This window comes from Diceros bicornis, chromosome 33, assembly GCF_020826845.1.
Source record: "Diceros bicornis minor isolate mBicDic1 chromosome 33, mDicBic1.mat.cur, whole genome shotgun sequence".
NCBI classification, from domain to species: Eukaryota; Metazoa; Chordata; class Mammalia; order Perissodactyla; family Rhinocerotidae; genus Diceros; species Diceros bicornis.
The window spans coordinates 18,926,709-18,941,343 of NC_080772.1; the positions used below are offsets into that span (position 1 = coordinate 18,926,709).

Below are 14,635 nucleotides of genomic sequence, written 5' to 3' on the forward strand. Positions count from 1 at the left end.
TTTTTGTGTAGACATATGTTTTCATTTCTATTGAGTATATACCTAGGAATGGAATTGCTGGGTCATATGGTAACTCTATGTTTAAATTTTGAGGAACTGCCAGATTGTTTTCCACAGTGGCTACACCATTTTACATTCCCACCAGCAGTGGATTAGGGTTCTGATTTCTCCACATCTTCGCCATGTGTCATGGATTTTTGAAACCTCAATGCAGGATTTTTTTTCTCCTAATCTCTCACAAAAAGAGAAGGATAAAAATCTTTGTCAATAGCCCAGAATTAATCTGTTTGATCAGAACGTTATTTGTATGTTGCCTTAAAATTGAATACCAGTGAACACTAGGAATTAAGAATAGGTCTTTGCTAGGGAGAGTGCGATGAAATGGTCACCCTCAAACTCTGCTGCTGAGGGAAGCATAGATTGGCACCACCTTTCTAAAAAGCAAGTGAGCAAAATCCACCCAGAGCTTGAAAGATGTTTATACCCTTTGACCCACTAATTTTACTTCTAGAAATGTAGCCTAAAGAAATAATCACGATATGATCTAAGAATTTTGTTTTAAGGATATTCACCTAATTGTTATTTATAATTGAAAATTTTGGAAACAATCTAAATTTCTAACAGTTTGGGAATGGTTAACTGAAGTGCAGTACTCAAAGAATAAAATAAGGCTGTTAAAAACAATGTTTTAGGGGCCAGCCCTGTGGTGCAAGCAGTTAATTGCATGCGCTCCGCTGCGGCGGCCCAGGTTTCACTGGTTCGGATCCCAGGCGCACACTGACGCACTGCTTGTCAAGCCATGCTGTGGCGGTGTCCCATATAAAGTAGAGGAAGATGGACATGGATGTTAGCTCAGGGCCAATCTTCCTCAGCAAAAAAAAAAAGAGGAGGATTGGCATCAGATGTTAGCTCAGGGCTGATCTTCCTCACAACAACAAAAAAATAATAATGTTTTAGAAGAATAGAAAATGATATGGGAAAATGTTTATAAAGAATATTGGGTAACAAAAGCAATGTTTAAAACTGTATGCTGGATGTGATCATAAATTAAAGATATGCATAAAAAGACTAGAAGGAAATATTCTATAATGGTTATCTTGAGGAAATAGGATTATGGATCATTTTTATTTTTTACAAAGAACATATACAACTGTTAAGTCAAAATAAAATATTGGATATTATTAGGTACTTTTGAAAGCTATATGAACGCTTTCACGTCATAAAAGCACACTAAGCAATAATTTCCAACTACTGTGGAAACTGAGACAGGTAAAGCGCACTCCTAAGTACCCAACAGATCAGAGAACCGATAGCTTCCAATCTGCCTCCTGAAAGATGATAGGCAAGGAGCACTTTTTTCTGGATAGGTAATCCTACAGTTCACCAAAATACTTCACAAAATGTAAATCGTTGGTGAATAAGCACAAAGTCATCCAATAACCCACATTCAAGGACTTATAGACCATTTTGCTATTGTAAAGCATTTCATTTTCAATATATTAATTGTAAATATATTAACTTCTATAATGTATATCTTCTCAGTCATCTAGTAAACTATGATATTATCCTATTTGTTCACTAAGAATTCAAGAAGATATAAAGAGTTTTTCCATTAAAATAAACCACAAGAAAACTCCACAAATAAAAATCATGGTGCCCTTTCTTGATAGCCTTTCAGGCTAGAAAAATCATTTATGATTCAACTCCATTAGTATGGAACATTTGAAAGTATGTATCAATTATTGGCGAGACAGATCACTAGCAGGTCAAGCTTGCATGTCTAGTGCAGCACATCTTGGCTCATAAAACTCCCACCCACATCGTCAGCGTGTGCAGGAGCGTGTTGCCAAGGCAGTGCAGAGCAAGATAGAAAATGCATGCTCTGAAGCTTATTAAAGAAATTTCACAGTGAATTCTCAGTTTCTTCAAGATGCTAAGGTTAACCAATGTGTTTGGAGAGCAACTTCTGCATCAACACTTTTTAATGGCATACAATTCTATGAGCATTTGAATTTGAACATTTCAGAGGTTTAGTTAATGATAAATCAAATGTCAAATGCATCGAAATATATCCTTATATCAAAGAAAACAGAATGTGTAATTTTTTGAGATAATGATAGTGTCGAGAGGCTGTGAAGGGCTCTTCCATGAGAGTATCTTTGTTTTGTTAACTTAAATTTCTGATATCTATACATCAACATAAAGACTTTCTTTCTTTTCTAGCCATGGAATGTCTTACCCAATTTCAGGCTTAGTGAAGACATATAAAGCAAAGGATTATAATGTGGATCACCCACTGGTGGTAAAATCATAATAAATTCTTTAATTAGATCTTATATTCTTTGCAATTTCCATAAATGTATTTGTCAATTCTTGATTACTGGGAGTAACCTTGATTACAGGGTAAAGTAATTTAATATCTAGAATATGCAGGTTAAAGACCAGCTTTGCCCCGTCAGTCACCATGTTTTATTTTTCTCCAGCCTCACGGCCTTTCTGTGGTGCTCACCTCCCCAGCAGTGTTCACTTTCACGGCACAAATGTCTCCTGAGAGGCACCTGGAAACAGCAGAAATATTGGGTATGAACCATTACTCGTAAATCTGTAACCATATATACGGAGCATTTCCTAGGGTTGCTTCTGAAGACAAACTATAACAGATAGTACCTATAAATGTTGCTTTGACATAGTTTAATAATAAAATGTAAGTGACCTGCCCAAAGTCCTGTCTGGCACTAAAATTCTGTAATTTTGTCTCTAATGGCCTATTAATAATGCAATGGAGCCAAATATTGCTAATGTTAAGTTTGTAGTAATACTATTTCCACTGTTTTTATCCCTAAGGAAAGTGAAACTCTTCGTATACTATTAATGTTATAATTGGCTCTTGCTATGTTTAATAGGTAATAAAATGAATCTGAATCTAAGTCAGGAACTAACAGTAAATTCCCAATTATAGAGAATCCAAACAATGAGGAACTTTATAAAAAGATCCCCAAAGAAGAATTTGTTTGCTGCTCTGTGGAATAAATAATGTCTCTAGTAAGATACCCACAATGCCTTTTGGATCTTACAGGAAATAAAATTATGTTAAGGATAGCTTTCGGTTAAATAAAATTTTGGTGTTTTTCTGAGACGAGAACTCTTTTAAGGAGACTTGAGTATTTGATCAACTTTGAAAACATCTATTCCTCTACTTGTGTTTAGGGTAGGAAGGGAAAGGCTAAAAAGAAAACTTCATTATGCTCTTCTAGCACCAGCCGTTGGAGAGATTATTTGCAAGAAGGTAGGAATGACCACAGACATCCCTCTGCCGCTTCCCCTCCACTTCTCTCTCACACTCTGGCGTTGGGCAGTCTGCAGAGTTCCCAGTGCTGTGCTGGGAATGTTAATGAAAGAAACCCAGGGCGGAGGAACAGTGCCCACGGCGTGATTCCCCAGCACATGCTGCCGGAAATATGCTGCCGACTGTACCAAGGATCTTGTATCCCTTTTCCCTTTTGGACTGAGGATGTTGTTCAGCCATTTGTTGGGACTCAGCTGCCTTTGTAAATATGCAAACAGCATAAATAGGAAGGAGCCCAAATAGTAGGCTAGATTTTTGGTAAATGGGAAAATCTTAGAGAACTTAAAGCTAACATTCCAGGCAACCAACGAAATTACTGAAGAAAGCGGTTCCTCTGTTAGACAAAACATGGGCTGGAAGAACCCACCAATTCTTTCTTCTTGCATAGGAAATTTTGTTTAATATTATTCCCTACTTAGCCATTAAATATTTTGATTCTCTATGTGATCTTAGATTTTCTTAGCTTTATACCAATGTATTCTCTTTCCTACCCTCTCTTTTTTTCTAAAACATTTCATAGGAAACCCAGAGGTTTTGATGGTGTGTTTTATGGCAGCAATCCCAGAAATATGAAATCTCATAAGCCCTGAATCGTGTGTCGCCTCTCCACCTAATCCGTATTTTAGCTGCCGCTGTGGACTACAGACTGGTCTCGTCAGGCGAGGTTTACCTTCCATCCAGCTGCTCTTCCAACGAGCCCTGTATCTGGTTCTATTTATCCCTTTTCCTGGATTACTAAAACAGTTCTCGCTGTCCTACAAGAGAAAGGTTAATGCTGGTTTAATAATGTGGTTCAGCATGGAGGTGAACCGTGCATTCCAGTCTCCTTTTGGACAATACAGAGACAGTGGACTTGGACTACATTATGAGGCATTTTGGATAATAAACAATACTCCATTCTGTTCGTGGAGTGCTTCACTTCCTGGCAGTGAATGTATTCGACTAGAATAGATAGTCGAGGGCAGGGGTGCTAAGAGTTTTGATCAGCTCTTTCCGTCTGGGAACTTTCACTACTACACTGCCTGGGGGCAGAACCCCCGGACTCTTCCAGATTGACATCTCTATGATTTCATGTATTAATTATTAATTATATCCAAATTCTGCCCTTACAGATCTCCAACCCTTGGCAACCTTCTTCTCCCTTCACCGATATCATTATTGTCTACATATTAAATCCTGTTTTCTGAGAGTCTTCATGTTCTTGGTTCTGCCTGACTGGTTCTGTAATATTTATTTAGAAGAACCTGCCCTGCCCTTTGGCAACAGACTCCAAAATAAAAAGTTTTAACTATAGAGAGGAAATATTTTCTTTCCTGGCCAGACATAATCCATTTTTGTCATTATCCTCCTTTCGGCAGTTAATGTTGGAGTTTTTGTACTTAAATATATCTTTGTCTCACAAGGTGTTTGCAAAGAGTTTGTCTTCTTTCCCTAAGATGTTGCTGTGAGAAAAGATATTCAACACAGATACCTCTAGATGTCAGCAAATTCCAAGCCTTGAAAGTTACATAAGCTGTGTTTCCTCCTACAAATGCTTCTTCCTCCTCATCTGAACACCAGCTTTCTTTCTTTGTCTCCTTCCTGTGCCTCTTTTCTTGGCTCTGTTCCTCTTCTTCCCACCACACAGGGCGAGCAGCCCATTGGAAATGTGAGAGCCAAGTTAGCCGCCCCAGCCCACTTCTGTGCAGAGGCTCGCCGGGTTCCGCAGGCTGGCCAGGCCTATCTGTCTTCTGTGGGGTTGACCGCTGGGCCAGCCTCCATGTGAAGGCACAGCAGTGCCCTTGTCCTCAGTGTCAGGGAGCCAGCAGTAGGTTATATGTTCAGCTATCTTGTGACTGAATTACACCCAGGGCCTGCTTCCTCCCCTCTCTCTACAGTCAGTGCTTTGTGTCTTCTAGGAGCCGACACCCGCACTGCAAGGATCCCAGATGCCGGGCCTATTTTGGCAGACACACTCCGGAAATTCTTATTCGATCTGGATGTTGACGATGGCCTAGCTGCCATTGGTTACTCCAAGGCCGATATCCCCACATTAGTGAAAGGTACACTGCCCCAGGTAAGAGACGCAGCACATCCTCACTCCCTTCTAAGAAGCGCAAAGCTGCTGGAAAGACATGGTCTGTTTGGGACATGTTAGGGGAGGTGAAACCCAGGGGTCCTCCAGCAGCTCTCAAGTCTCCTCCAGACCAGACAGCCGCTCTCCCCTTCCCCTGCAGGAAGGGGCCAAGGCTCCTTCACCTTAAATTCTTCCATAAAACTGTGTGGCTTATGTGAAGCTTTTATGATGTAACTGAAAGGATCCTTTATAAAAATTCAAGGCAAAAACAACCAAATTTATCTTAGCTTTAGCAAAATTTCCCTTTTCTCCATTTCTGTTGTTTTAAGAGTCCGCTATAAAACTATGTAAAGCTCTTCCAAAAGGGCCACTAATATTATTTCCCATTATAAAGAGTTACAAATTCCTACTATTTTATGAAGAAGAGACATGGCCTGGGGCCAGCCCCATGGCGTAGCAGTTAAGTTCGGTGCACTTCACTTCAGGGGTCATAGTTCTGAACCGGGTGTAGAACCTACACCATTCGTCAGTGGCCGTGCTGTGGAGGCGACCCACATACAAAATAGAGAAGGATTGGCACAGATGTTTGCTCAGGGTGAATCTTCCTTAGCAAAAAAAAAGAAAAAGAATAGACATGGCCTTTAAATAAGACTATTACAAAATCACTTTTTAACATATTTGGGAGATTGTATATTTTATACATACACATATGTGTACATATCTGTGTCACTTTGGGTCTTATTTCATTTATTTAAATGTTGCTAAAGAATTTAAACTGAGCTGCTATCCTTTATTTGGTAGAATCATAATAGATGTAGAGTTTCCCCTCCCAAGATTCTCATGAAGAGCGTTTATCCCCCATTGGACCTCTCTTCCATTTAGGATCAGATACCTGTGTGCTATAGCGTCAGATCCTAATAGACCAAGACGTTGTTCACTGCACTTCACCATAAAATAGAGAGCCAGAGCCATGAACGCTTGGTTTATGGACCACACCATGTTCACCATGCCCAGGGTGCTCACTTAGTCCTCCTGCCCAAAATGGAAAGGCAAGGATCACTTAAACTCTATGAAGATACGAGGATAAGGCACGTCTGCCCAAAGTTCAGGCATTCATGGATCTATCCCTGACATTGGAACAGAGTTCACAGCTGGAATATCCACTCACACAGCGTCCTGCAAACCACAAGTAACAGTGCTTTTCCCTCACCTCTTTCCAATTAAGCAAGGCCTCACACTAGCTTCTTCCCCACTTAGCAAGTGCTTAGAATATTGAAGACCTCACCACTCATGTAAGATAATATTTGTATGGATTGGATTTACAGACCCATAGGTCCCCAGGAGCCAGGTAGGTAATAGCAATGAACAAAGTAATTTAAGGCAATAGGGAATGGTGGGGACTTTGGTGAACTGGAAAGCACATGACCCATTTCCTTGGGTAAGTCTCTTTGCAGCTACAATTTATTGTCTCCAAGCAGAACTTCCAGTCCCAGGGTTGGTAGAACTTCCAATTTTCAAGAAAAATCGGCAATCTGGATGTTTGTGTTGAATTCCCTGATTTCTCAATGTACAAACAAACATGGCCTATTGGCCACCAGTTTCCCTGATTTAGACTCAGGCCCAGTGGACTCAATTGCATCTAAAAATATGAATGAGAAAAAGAGGAGTTTCCAAGTGTAGCAGAGCCCCTAGGCTAACTCACCAACCTTTAGTTCTTTTTTTTTTTTTTTCCCCCAAAGCCCCAGTAGATAGTTGTATGTCATAGCTGCACGTCCTTCTAGTTGCTGTACGTGGGATGCGGCCTCAGCATGGCCGGAGAAGCGGTGCATCCGTGCGCGCCCGGGATCTGAACCCGGGCCGCCAGCAGCAGAGCGCGCGCACTTAACCGCTAAGCCACGGGGCCGGCCCCCAAACCTTTAGTTCTAACCTACAAGTCACAGGGACTAAATAGCCAAAACCTATGACCATCACAGTTATTTTATCCAAACCGACTAGAATGTAAGTTCCATGAGGGCAGGAGTCTGTCTGTTTTGCTCCTCTGTCCTCTACTGCACCTCGCATGGGCTAGTAAACACGTTAAATGAACACACACCTGGCAGCACTCTCCTCCTAAATCTTCTGTCCAGGTGAGCTTAATGGCTGCATGGTGGTGACTTTTTGAGAAGTTTCCGTAGACTTAATAGGACTTAACCAATGACAAAGAGCCATGAAAGCCTGTCCAGGGACACCAGAGACCAAGTGGTCACCACGATTTTGGTGTAGTCTCTGGCACTTAGAGCATTGTCCCAGTGATAGTGTCCATTCTGTAAGGGGTCCTCTGAAAAGTTCTGCTTGTTTAGTCCAGGAAAGTGTTCAGGAATATGAGTTTGTCAACCTCCAAGAATGGTATCCATGATTTTTAGATGAGATTCGATGATCTTCTTGGCCATTTAATTGCTGGTGGCAATGCAACTTCCAGCCATCAGCAGACATTGACAAGTGTTTACTGTTTTCATTCTACTGTGCTCAGACTTTCACTTTCAGAAGCTGTACCAGACAGTAAGAGATCCAGACTAACATTTGAGACCATCCACTAAAATAGCAAGTTAATTAGGTATCGTTCTGAATGCCTCAGTGCACATGTCATACTGGGAAATCACAGAGAGCAAAGCCTTAATTAGACAAAACTGATTTCTTAGTTTCCCAAAAGATACAAGGTAAATTGAGCCTTTGAATACAAATCACGTCTATAAGGTAAGAAGCCAGGATTCCTCAAGCTGTGTTCATAAAGCAGCCCCAACATGTATGCTGCCTTTTTTATCCTTTGATCATGTTTTCATGATTGGGAGAAACATAGTTAATTAATTTTGATTAACTAGCACTAGTTCCATTGTGGAGTCAATGTGATATATATATAGAGAGAGAGAGAGAGATTCACAGGACTTTAGAAGGAATTCTAGAAATAAGCTTGAATGTTTCGCTGATGAAGAACTACTAGGGGTTTTTTTGTTTGTTTTTTTGGTAGCAGTGAACATTTTACAAGAATGCTATGGCAACTTCAGAATTTAACACATGCAGCAGACTAATCTTCACTTGTTAGTATCTACAGGATTTAAGGTAGTGACAGGGACATACCGGTTCCTGCAAAGAACTTTGCCAGAAAGGTTATTTCGTGTAGTCAACCTTTGATAAAGCTTCTTCTATGTTCAGCAATGAGGAATTGGTTTTCTCTGGAAGGAACAACCAGTCCAGTATTCTTGACCAAACACCACAGCCCGTACTGGTGGCAGCAAATAGCAGCCCTGTGTGCAGACGCTTCCAACTGCCATGGCCAGGCTGCAAGGGGATCAGGCAAGAATAAATTAATCTTCCAAGCTGGATTTCTGAAACCTCTGGAAAGAAACATTTACATTTCAAATCAAAACATTTCATTACTGAGGAGAGCTGTCTACCAAAAGGAGCACTTCCACTCCCTAGAAGACAGGCCAGCTGAAATGTTGTTATTTTATGAATGTGCTAAAAGTAGTAGTCTGAATTTATTTCAGTGCCCGTGTTAAGCAGCTGTCCTACGGTCTTACATGTCTATAAATAACAGTGCATTGCTGAACACATCTTAATTCAGAGAGTTTAGTTTTCATGTGGCATAGATGATATGTGTGAAGATACATCAAAACTTTACATCCTTGCCCCTGTTTAACCAATCGTTGGGGGTTAGAAATGTGAAAGAGAAACTCAGCTCAGCTTGGCCTGAAGTACTTCTGAGAGTCCTGAACTATTTCACCAGCGATGAACAGGATCATTTTAAGTGCCTTTGAGCTCATCAGGTAAGACTCTCTCTCCATTATAAACAGAATAATGTGGCAACAATCTTCGGCCATAGCAAATGCTGAACTTCAGTTCTTGACCCTGCCGCAAACATATACGTAGAGCACCATGAACAATTCTCTGCCTTGCTAAGGATTTTCAGAATTCTTTAGAGTCTCTGAAAGATCTGCTGATGTGTAAAATTTTACCATGGCTTCATCAGCATTGCCCCCATCCTTCTCCCATCTATCCATCCATCCTTCTTTCTTTTTTTTTTAATTTATTATTTTAATTAAAATACATTTTATTATTATATTTTTATTTATATATAATAGTTATTATATTATTATATTTATTATTTTAATTAAATATATTTAATTTAAAATATACCTAACATAATATTTACTATTTTAACAATTTTAAGTGTACAATTCAATGCCATTAAGTACATATATAATGTTGTGCAACCATCACCACTATCCATTTCCAGAACTTTCTAATAATCCCAAATAGAAGCTCTGCTCTATTGTTTAATGGTAAATAATAACTCCCCATTCTCCCCTTCCCCCAGCCCTCTATTCTAGCCCTCTTCCCCCAGTAACCTCTGTTCTAGTTTCTGTCTTTATGAATTTGCCTATTCTAGGTACTTCATATAAGTGGAATCATATAATGTTTAATTCCTTTTGTGTCAGCCATATTTCACTTAGCGTAATGTCTTCAATGTCTCATTCCTTTTTATGGCAAACTAATATTCCATTGTATCGATTTAGCATATTTTGTGTATCCATTCATCTACAGATAGACACTTAGGTTGTTTCCACCTCTTAGCTATTGTGAACAACACTGCTATGAACAGTAGTGTACAAGTATCTGTTTTAGTCCCTGATTTCAATTAATTGGGATATATACCTGAGAATAGAATTCTTGGATTTTGAGAAACTGCCAAACTTTTCCATAGTAGCTACACCATTTTACATTCCCACCAACAATGCATGAGGGTTCTAATTTCACCACATTTTCACCAATACTTGTTATTTTCCATTTTTTGGATAGCCATTCTAATGGATGTGAGTGGTAACTCATTGTAGTTTTGACTTGTATTTGCCTAAGGACCAATGATGTTGAGCATGTGTTTACTGGCTATTTATATGTCTTCCTTGGAGAAATGTCTATTCAGGTCCTTTGCCTGTTTTTGAATTGGGTTGTCGGGGGTTTTTTGTTGTTGAGTTGTAGCAATTATTTATATATTCTGGATATTAATCCCTTATCAGATATATGACTTGCAAATATTTTCTTCCCTTCTGTTATCTTTTCACTCTCTTGATAGTGCCCTTCGATGCATAAAAGTTTTTAATTTTGATGTAGTCGAGTTTATCTGTTTTTTCTTTTGTTGCCAGTGCTTTTGGTGTCATATCCAAGAAATCATTGCCAAATCCAATGTCATGAAGATTTTCCCCTGTTTTCTTCTAAGAATTTTAAAGTGTTGGCTCTTGTGTTTAGGTCTTTACATTTAGGTCCATTTTGAGTTAATTTTTGTACACATCCTTTCTTCTTTTCATTCTTCCATTTACCTGATGAATACTTAGTGAGGTCTCACTATATACCAGGTATTGTATGGGGTACAGTGAAGAGGAGAATAAAGTCCCTTCCCTCCATCATAGAGCTTACGTTCTAGTGAGGGGAGACAGACAATGGACATCCAATCACATCTATAAGTAAGACACACATGAAATTATTTCAGATAATGATTAGTCGTATGAAGGAAAACCTGGGTGATTTCATGCAGGACAGTGTGGAGGGAACTCCAGCAAGGGTGGTCAGAGAAGGCCTCTGACTGGAGGGGGAAGAAGCCATGTTAAGATCTGGGAGAAGCATTCTAGGCAGAGGGGACAGGCCCTGAGACAGGGTGAAGATTAGCATCTTCATGGGACTGAAAGGGGACAGTGGGTATAAGTGAGATGAGCCGAGGGGAGAAGAGTCAGAGCTGGGGCGAGAAGCAGGGCCAGATCAGGGTGGCGTCAGAGGCATGGTCTTGTTCTAATGCAATGGGAAGCCGTCGGAGAGCTTTAAGCAAGGAAATGGTATGATCAGACTTATTCTGGGAAAAAATCACTCTGGCTGCTGTGGGGAGAATGACCTCTAGGGGGCGAGAGTGGAGCAAAAGTAGAAACAGACCTTTAAGAGACCTTTCAAGTAGGACAGGGGAGTGAGGGTGACTTAGACTTGGGTTGTGGTGGAACCAGAGGTGAGAAGTGGTTGGTTTGGGGATTTATTTTGGAGGTAGATCTGACAGACTTGCTGATGGATTTAACCTGTAGGGAAGGGAAAGAGGAATCAAGGATGACTGCTGGGTTTTTGCCTGAGTGACTGGGTGTCATTTCTGAGATGAGGAAAATGGGAGGCAGGGGGTGTCAGAGTTCCATCTTGTATATGTGAATTTTGAGATGCCAATATTCCCCCTCCCACCATCTTCATTAATTCAACAGATAACTGCTGAGCACCTGTGTACTGTGTGTCAAGCACTCCAGTAGGTGCTGGGCATAGAGTGAACACAGCCCTGCCCTCATGGAGCTGCCCTCTTATACCAGGTGTGCTCCCAAACAAGTGCTTACCACAAGAAAACAGACTAAGAGACCCGTGAAAATGGAACCAAAAACTGGCACGTCTTAATTTCACTTAGGCCCAGAAATTTGGACACAGAGTGGTCATTATAATATCTTTTAATCCCCTGTCCCAGTGGGATCCTGGAGCCACTGACAGGAGTATAAGTAACAATAGGATATGCTGGCTACCTTTGCTGACTTGACTCAATAATCATTGGAGAAATTAAGCAAGTCACTGAATTTGTTTGGGAAGGTAGAGATAAAACCTTAGTTAATAGTAAAAAAGGGGTCACTTGTTGCCTGTAGCCTGAAAGTTAATGTCCTAATGAAGTCCTATTGAATATACCTTAAGTCCAGGTTGCAAAATCTACAGTCTGTGAAGTCAAGGACAAGCCAGTTCTGTTTTCCTTGGCAGTACATGCTGCACCTGGGACAGTGCTTTCCGCACACAGAGAACCTGGCAGAGGCTGCTGACGGACATGGTTTGTCATTATAGGAGGTGTTTTTCCCGAGGTTGGTTTGGTTCTGTACATTTGAGCAGAAGATTGTTGCCGGGGCATAAGACAAGGGCAACAGGTTTTGAAAGCTTTGTGGGAAAGAGGCCCCACTTGATAAACTTCTGAGTTGGGGATCAGCTAGTACAAAGCAACAAGAAATATGATTTTTAGAGATCTGGCTATTATCAAGTCGTTGTTTCTATGGCCAAGTTAATTTACATAACCTAGTAGCTTTTACAAACTGTCTTTTCAAAGCCCTGGGTAACTCCTTTTATTTACTGTTTCAGGAGAGGGTCACCAAGCTTGCACCACGCCCTCAGTCAGAAGAGGATCTGTCTGCCCTGTTTGAAGCTTCAATGAAACTGTATTAAGTTTCATTTTCACTGAAAGAATTACCATTGGCCATCATAGTTCTGAAAACAGAAGTTGATCTAGGCAGAGCTTTGACTTTTCATCTCCCCACATAACTTACCTGTTAACGGTTTGAACATGATATAAATTCATCCTGTGGAAGATTCCCTGATGCTCAAAGTCAAGGTGCTTCCATAAAACAGGCTGGACAAATGCCCACTATGTCGCACCTTGGGCCAGACTTCAGGGGTCCGTGTTCCTGCCCCAGACCCCACAGACGGCCACTGTTCCACTTATCAAATGGGTAAAAACTCAGTATCTATCAAAATGTAAATGCACATATCCTATGCCCATTAATCCCATGTCTGGAAATTTGTCCTACAGAAATACTAGCACAAGTGTGTAAAAAAATATGGCAAGGTTGTTTCTGGCAGCACTTTTTCTAACAATAAAAAATTTGAAAGAACCTAAATATTCATTAATAGTATAAATAAATTATAGTATATTAAATAATGGAATGCTATAGTGCTCTTAGAATGAGGTAAATCTGTTGGAAATATGTCCATGATATACTGCTAAGTTGGAAAAAAGTAACTTGCAGAACAATTATATATTAGTATGGTCTGATTTTTACTTTTTAAATTATGTATAAATATATGTCTATATATAGAGAGAAAAGAAGGATACACATCAAAATATTAAAAGTTTACACATCAAAATATTAAAAGTTATCACTGGAGAAATGGAATTTGGGGTATAGAGAATTAAGAGAAAATGCTCACTTTATATTTTATACTTTCCCTTTTTATTTTATCAACATCTGTATTGTTTGGATTTGTTACAACAAGCATATATTTTCTAATGTTAAAAGCGGGGAGAGAAAGGAAAGAAAAATATCATTTTACTGTTTTACATCAGATTCATCTTATTTTATAAAAATACTAGTAACTGATAGTTAAAGGTAAAAAAATATCCAAAGGGGTAAAATATTAGAGACTGATCCTCTGGTGAATAAATTGTTCTTTTGAGAAAAACACTAACATCCTACATAGTAATTCCCTCTTTGGAAAAATGTTCTGGTGCTCAGAATAAATTAATTTCGAAAGCAAGCAGTGTTGTAGTTTACAGACTTCGGCCTTGCGAGTAGAATCCAAGCAGCGTGTACACCTGCCTCCCCATTATTCATGGCCTGCAGAAACTTCTACTGCTCATTTTTCCACACAAAGGTTACCACACTGAGGTTTGGCTACTTGAGCTTTGGAAGTCTAGATCTCAGTGTACTTGCAGACTTATTCATCTTTTAAATTGAATTAAAGTTTTAATCAAATAAGTAAAGTATATGTAATTACATCAGACTTTTAAAAAATGGGTGAGAAGGGCATTACTGTGCCATTCAACATGCCTTGGCTCACTTTACTCTTCATGAAGATCTTTTTTTCCTTGAGATCTTTTAAATAATGTTTATTGGGAGTTTTCTCTGATTACAAACATAAAATATGTTTCGTATCAAAAACTGGTAACAAAAATAAACACAAAATATTTGTTGATATTGCACTGTCCAAAAGATAGCCACTGTTAAAAATTTGGTGGTGGCTATATGTTCTTCCAGTAATTTTGTGTATATACACACACACACACACACACACACACACACACACACACAAGCACACATATATATGTGTATATATACTACAGATAACTATATACGTATATTTCTTTTTTCACTTGGAAATGCTATCAAGATGTAGTTTTAATTCCTACAGAACATTCAAATTCTTTATACCAAGTGCCCAAAGGCAAGCATAAGACAGCCCAACAGAATTTCAGCTATACCTTGCTGACCATATCTAGCTAAAATTCCCTCCACCTTTTCAAGAGAATATGAATTCTGAGAGCAGAAGCTGTGTGAATGAGGCAGAGAACAGCTCAACTCTCTGCCAATCTGAGATCCTTCAGGAAACTTTAGTAAAAAGTTGTTAATGAATGTCTCAAAATACAT

The 14,635-nt window shown here is 39.5% G+C and overlaps 1 protein-coding gene across 1 annotated transcript in view; it reads left to right on the forward strand.

The window, feature by feature from the left end:
- ADHFE1 (alcohol dehydrogenase iron containing 1) overlaps positions 1 to 14,281 on the forward strand; it is a 34,712-nt gene extending 20,431 nt beyond the window's left edge. Inside the window, exons 11-14 of the mRNA XM_058528797.1 lie at positions 2,224 to 2,302; positions 2,484 to 2,580; positions 5,245 to 5,402; positions 12,573 to 14,281. Coding sequence (XP_058384780.1) covers positions 2,224 to 2,302; positions 2,484 to 2,580; positions 5,245 to 5,402; positions 12,573 to 12,656 — 418 coding nt within the window. The 3' untranslated portion in view covers positions 12,657 to 14,281. The remainder of the gene's footprint in view (positions 1 to 2,223; positions 2,303 to 2,483; positions 2,581 to 5,244; positions 5,403 to 12,572) is intronic.
- Positions 14,282 to 14,635: the final 354 nt, after the last annotated feature.